The sequence below is a fragment of the Etheostoma spectabile genome, chromosome 15, assembly GCF_008692095.1.
Source record: "Etheostoma spectabile isolate EspeVRDwgs_2016 chromosome 15, UIUC_Espe_1.0, whole genome shotgun sequence".
In the NCBI taxonomy this organism is placed as follows: domain Eukaryota; kingdom Metazoa; phylum Chordata; class Actinopteri; order Perciformes; family Percidae; genus Etheostoma; species Etheostoma spectabile.
In genome coordinates, this window is record NC_045747.1 from 10015393 (window position 1) to 10021209 (window position 5817).

General features: G+C 40.6%; 1 protein-coding gene across 1 annotated transcript in view; it reads right to left on the reverse strand.

Annotated features, from left to right (window-relative positions):
• Positions 1–493, reverse strand: part of LOC116703329 (fascin-2) — a 16259-nt gene extending 15766 nt beyond the window's left edge. Inside the window, exon 1 of the mRNA XM_032537993.1 lies at positions 1–493. This exon is cut by the window's left edge and continues 601 nt beyond it. Coding sequence (XP_032393884.1) covers positions 1–222 — 222 coding nt within the window. The 5' untranslated portion in view covers positions 223–493.
• Between the last annotated feature and the right edge of the window lie 5324 nt (positions 494–5817).

Below are 5817 nucleotides of genomic sequence, written 5' to 3' on the forward strand. Positions count from 1 at the left end.
TCCATCTTTGTCAGAGGCCAGATAACGTCCCAAGTGGCTGCGAAGGAACACTACTTGGCCATCTTGCTCGTCCTGCTCTAAGGTCCAGATCTGTTTCTTCTTCATGCTGACACCTGAGGCATTCACCTTGAAGCCGAAGGCCTCGGCTGTCAGGTAACGGTTCTCATAGTTGATGAGGCCAAACTGTAGCTTCAGGGCCCTGTTAATTCCGTTTGTGGGCATGCTTGAACAGGCCCAAGTTAAGATTGCAAGTAAAGAAGTTTAGTACAAATAAGGGAAAGGGTAATGGGGAAAAGCAGGCATGAAACAACTGAAAAGCAAAAATAAAATGCTTGATTTCTCCCCTCTTCTGACTCTCAAGCTGTAAATTAGCTCAACTTATCTCCTTTGATGGATTGTCGTGTCCCTTCCTTCTCCCGTCACTTTCTCTCGTTCCCCAGAGGGTTTGCACAGGCACTTGCTCTCCGTTCCTTAATGAGTTAGGATTAAAATCAGCAGGACACAGCACCTCAATCCAACAAGCCGCTGACGTCACATACCAGTGCACCAACCACACACCTCCCTTCCTCCCCCTCCTTTTCCAGTACCCACTCTGCTCAGATTCATTCTCTATCTCTTCCATATGGTCCCCTTACTCTCATCTCTTCATTTTCTTCTCCACCCTTTTCTTCCTTTTTTGTAACTCACACTAGCACACTCATTTGTCAACCTGACTCCCTATAGGTAGTTACTCTGATATTTAGTTCCATTTACTAGTAGTCAGGCCATCCAGCCCTCAGATTATCCCTGCTTTGATCTGCTAGCCAGCCACAGCCTAATTTGAAAATGTCCAGAGAGTAAGGGTTATGTTGGTTGTGTTGGACCAGATTTAATGTACATAGTTGACTGAATTAGAAGCATAGTCTTAACTCCCAAAGTGGTACAAAGTTATTACCCCTGCTTGCCACATGCAGATAGAGAGGTAAAGCAACATTATGTTTGCTTCTAGTCCTCAGAGATATTTAAATTTGTGAAGCGTGTAAGCTTAGCAAAGAGGGATTTGAATAGCACACATTTGAATGAACACACATTGCCCATTTTCCTTGGCTCCACTTTCAAATTATTGCCAAACCTTCCATACCCACTTCTGTTGTTCCAGCAGTCAATTAATAACAGATGACATGACTCCATGACCTTTGTCACAGTGCACACCAAGGTCAACCTTTGTAAGAGCATTACCACCCTCTTTTACCAAGGTGTCTGGGGATGTTGAATGTAATGTCAAGGAGAACAAATAAAATAAATACCTAAACCACAAAAGTGTGTGATTTAAAATATAGCACAAAGCAAAATCCTTGGTGTGGTATTTAGTCTTGATTATCTTTTAAAGGCAAGTGCTCTCATCTATTAGCCTTGGCAGTTAAGAGTGATTAGCATTGTGATCCCAGACCACCATGGGGGTTTAACGCACTAGTGTTAATCTTAAAACAAAGGTTGGTAAAAGCCCAAAGCTACAAAAGAAGTTGTTTGTTGAGCACAAACATATGTAGGACTTTGATGTGTGTAGTAGCCAAAGGACCGTATTCTTTTTTTTGAGGTCGTACAGGGTAAGGAGCTCAGATATCTTGTGCTCCTACATGTTGAAAGACAGTTTAGGTTTCAGTCTTATCAGGATGTCAGACCCGTCCATGTGGAGGCCAACTTGGGGATCCAGAAATCACTGGTACAGTTTGAGTAATGCGCCAAAACAAACTCGTTTGTATGACATGTTGTCAGAGCAGGTCTTAAGAAAAAAGTTTTTTAGCTGTTCCAAAAAGTTTTATGAAATGTTGTATAAAAAATACAGATTGAAAAAAGGGAGCTTCAGGAAAGTGTAAATGTGGATCACAGCCTCACTATTGCCATTATGACATACAATACAAATTCAAGCTCTACATTAAATATATACAGGCAAGTGTACAGTTTTAAGCTTACTGTGCGTTGCATTAACTTATGTTTTCTTCCAGCTAGCTGTGTGGACACTGATTTTATTTTTAAATCAATAGAAGTGGCAAAATAGCAGAATCTCATTCTTTAAACTTGACCAAACATTGGTTGGTCTGCTCTTACTTGCCTTGAATTGCGATTTAAATTCTTCCCATTAACCCCAAACCACCACTCACAAATACAGTGCAAATTATTTTTCATGTGTTTATACCCTGTGCTCACTGGGTGGCAGCATTGCCTTGTACCAGTACACAACAGAGGACTATAGAACTATTACAGGTAGATGATGTTACCCTTAATAGTCTAAATTAATTCAATGTCATCTTTCTGGTGTTTATTTGTATCGCAGTTTCTGAAATATATTCTATGGTTTTCTTTTTGGAGAATCCTGAATTTATCTATTTATCCATCCATCTATCTATAAACCCAACTTTGTGTGTTCCCATAATGAGATGGTGAGTATTGAGGTATTGATAATTGTGTCAAATAGTGTAACTTTGAAATGTATATCATGGCAGTCCATGCTTATTAGATTATTTGCAAATACTAACTGATGTACTTGATGTATCAGAGGAAACGCAATAACAGACTTTCTAAAAGGGACACAACACAAGTGCACATGTCAAAGTCAAATTAATTGTCAAACACTAGGGATACTACACAATACATGAAAACAGTTGTGTAATGTATTCTGGGACTCTGCAAGATCTTTTGTCAAGTCTTGAAAACAACTCCAGTCACATCACATCGCTTGGAGACTACACATTACTAATTTGACAGAGTTCCCCTATAATTTGCTTACCAGGAAAATTTTAGGACCTAAATGGCATCACAAGATTGGAAAGGTTTAGAGATTTTGTGCTATTGTAATACCAGAGTAGATTGAAAAATGCAATCCACTTCTGAGATCTCTATACTAAAATTATTAGTACAGACACATTATGGCACATCAAGTTCCCATATGAATTATATTGTTTCTGGATGACAAATATAACCCAATTATCTATTTTGGGACATGGCACAGCTTTCAAATAACTTTACAGTTGTGTGTACAAACAGCAGTGCTTCTGTGGTTGGTACAATGAATACATGTCCAGTAGATGCCAGTGTTGACTATAAATTGTTACTTGTTACAAACTCGTTTGTTTTCTCACAAATTTGGATTTCTGTGTTTACTGTATTACTGTTTTACTGTGAAATGAGAAGAATGTCTTATTCTCTCAAGCTTCCCAATAAAAAGGAACTGCTTGGCTGGTTGAACACAAAGCAAATGCTGAATTAATTCATGACACAATTTGATTTCTGAGGGTGTATAGGAGAGACTCCTCATTTATTTTTTTCTCTCTGGAGAGTCTCAGTCAACCAATCCATTTTGTATTTTTCTGAAGTCACCGGAGTGATTTTTGTTTTACCAGTAACTGTCAATACTGTTATTGTTACTGTTAATGTAATTCATTTTTGAGATAAAGGAATGTTAAATGGTTAACAGGAAAGATCACCAATCAACATAACCTGTGCCATATCCCCTGCTGAAGTTCCTGGTTAAAAGCAAGTCAGAAGAAATAATTACACCTTTGCTGTTCTCTCTAAAATAAAATGATTGAAGGACAGGAAATACACCTTCCTTGCAAATACACAGAAACATGCATGTGGACACATTCATACTATATGCATGCACTCACACAAAGATCAAATGGTGGACAGAGGTCTCTCCCTAGGGCATGAACATGGAATAATGTGCCCAGTGAGGTTATTTCATTTATAACTGTCTTGGACCTTTTCAGATAAGACCATTTTTCAGGATGCAATCCACTAGCATCTATTAGCCTGCCAAGCACTCAAAGTTCCATTTAAAGGGCCAGCACTACCCCTGTTTGGCTTTCATTATAATGCACATTCAAAGAGGAGTAATTGTTGTCTAGTGGTAAACTGAGGCCTCAACTAACGCCCAGATGTGAAGACAGCACATCTCTTCACAATAATGTTATCAGAAAGGTATAGTTACGGATTTAGGTGAGCTCCTTTCCTGAGAAATTCAATACTATTACCCTTGCTTTACGATTTTAGGAATTACTGTACATTAGCATAAACCTATGGGGTTGTGTCATTGAATGGCTGGGGGTTCATAAAATCATAACTGTTTAACAAGCAACCCCACTGTTCATGCCCTATATACAGTACACAGGTCCAAAATTGTGCCCCCTTGGGAACCTTCTGCTGCTCCCTCTAAAACCAGCAGAGGAAAACGGCCCATTCGATTTGCAGGAAAAGTACAATGCAAAATGGCTGCCTTGGCTGGGATTCTCCTTCCTCAGCACCTTGGTGCTCACTGACCCCATTAATCCAGGTGTTCATTCATCTACAGAACGATCCTCCCACCAGCCGTTAAGGGCTCACCCCACTGTGTTTGCCCAGCCCAAACTCAGCCCAGCCCTGGCCTTCTCGTTCCTGCCTTGCCCAGTGTAATGGAGGCTGCCAATGAGTAGTATGTTGTAGTGAGTATGGGCAGCCATATAAATGAGCCTTGGTAAATGTCAGGCCTTTTAATACTCAGTTGTAATGCCACATTTGTTTTGTAGGCTGTCATTTGATATAGAGTGAGCCAAACTTGTTAACCCCCCCTCCTCATTCTTGAAGGAGTGGAGACAGAGAACTGGTCAAGCAGAGAGAGAAGGTGCTTTAACTTAATTGGAGGTTACATTGCTGTCAGTGCAATACATTGACAAAGATAGCTGAACTCTCAGTGAAAGCAGCCTGTAAATAGGTAAGCAATAAAGGCAGTTTCTCGTTGATTAAACTGCAGCCTGGTGGACACAGCGTACAGCCGTGCACTGTCTGGGCTCCTGTTTCGATGCATACAGCGTGAGCTTTAAGGGACAGGAGCGCTCATGTTAATGTCATCCTTTGCTCACTGATTCTGACAGCAGGGCTAATATGAGGCCTCAGCTTCTGCCATTCTGACAATTCCCTGTCTCTTTCATATAAAGAGAATGACCATGTGAATTACAATGACAGGTATGTGTGTCTGTCTGTAAAACTGTGCTTGTTTGTGCGTGTGAGTTAATGTCTAAGCGGATGTGAGCTTGCATGCGTAGCTAATACTCACCATCCCTTTGTGTTTTTTGTTTGGTGCCTGTGCGTGCATGTGCATGCATACATGGTAATTTATGTGAAAACATGTGTCACACCATCTCCACATGTCGGTCTGTTCACTCAGAGGTATATACAAGCTCTGCCATTCTGTAAGAGCCAGACATACAGTACGTCGCACTGCACTTTTTCTCCCTCACTTTTTACTGCATTCCCACACAGAGACTGTAAAAGAGAGTGATTTACACACAAAGAATAAATACTGTGGCTCTTCACTATACCCCTCCCTGTGCTGATTCAAAAGCTTCAGTTAATCCCAGGTTCCATTAATAGGGTCAGAGGAGCATGTTTGTTTAGCATCCCAGCAAAAATATGTTAGTAGGATTGTTAGTACAGTAGCCAGGGGGTAAAGAAAGAGGAATTTTTAAAAACGGTGTGTAAAAAGTGTAAAACATTCATCACAGACATGTAAGGTCAATATTGGCACTGATATCTAATGAAACTAAGGTCACAGCTTAGGCCAGCAGTTGGAATAGAGATATGTGTGATAAGTGGGAGAAGAGATATGATAAAGAAAGGAGAGGCAGCCCTTGTCATATAGTGTGAACTTAGCCAAGCTGTAAATCCAACATCTGTCTCCATAAGCCCTGAGCACTGTCTTGCTATGTGTTCATCTACACAGTGAGATGCCATTTGGCCTTGCGCACACCACCAAACACACACACACACACACACACACACACACACACACACACACACACA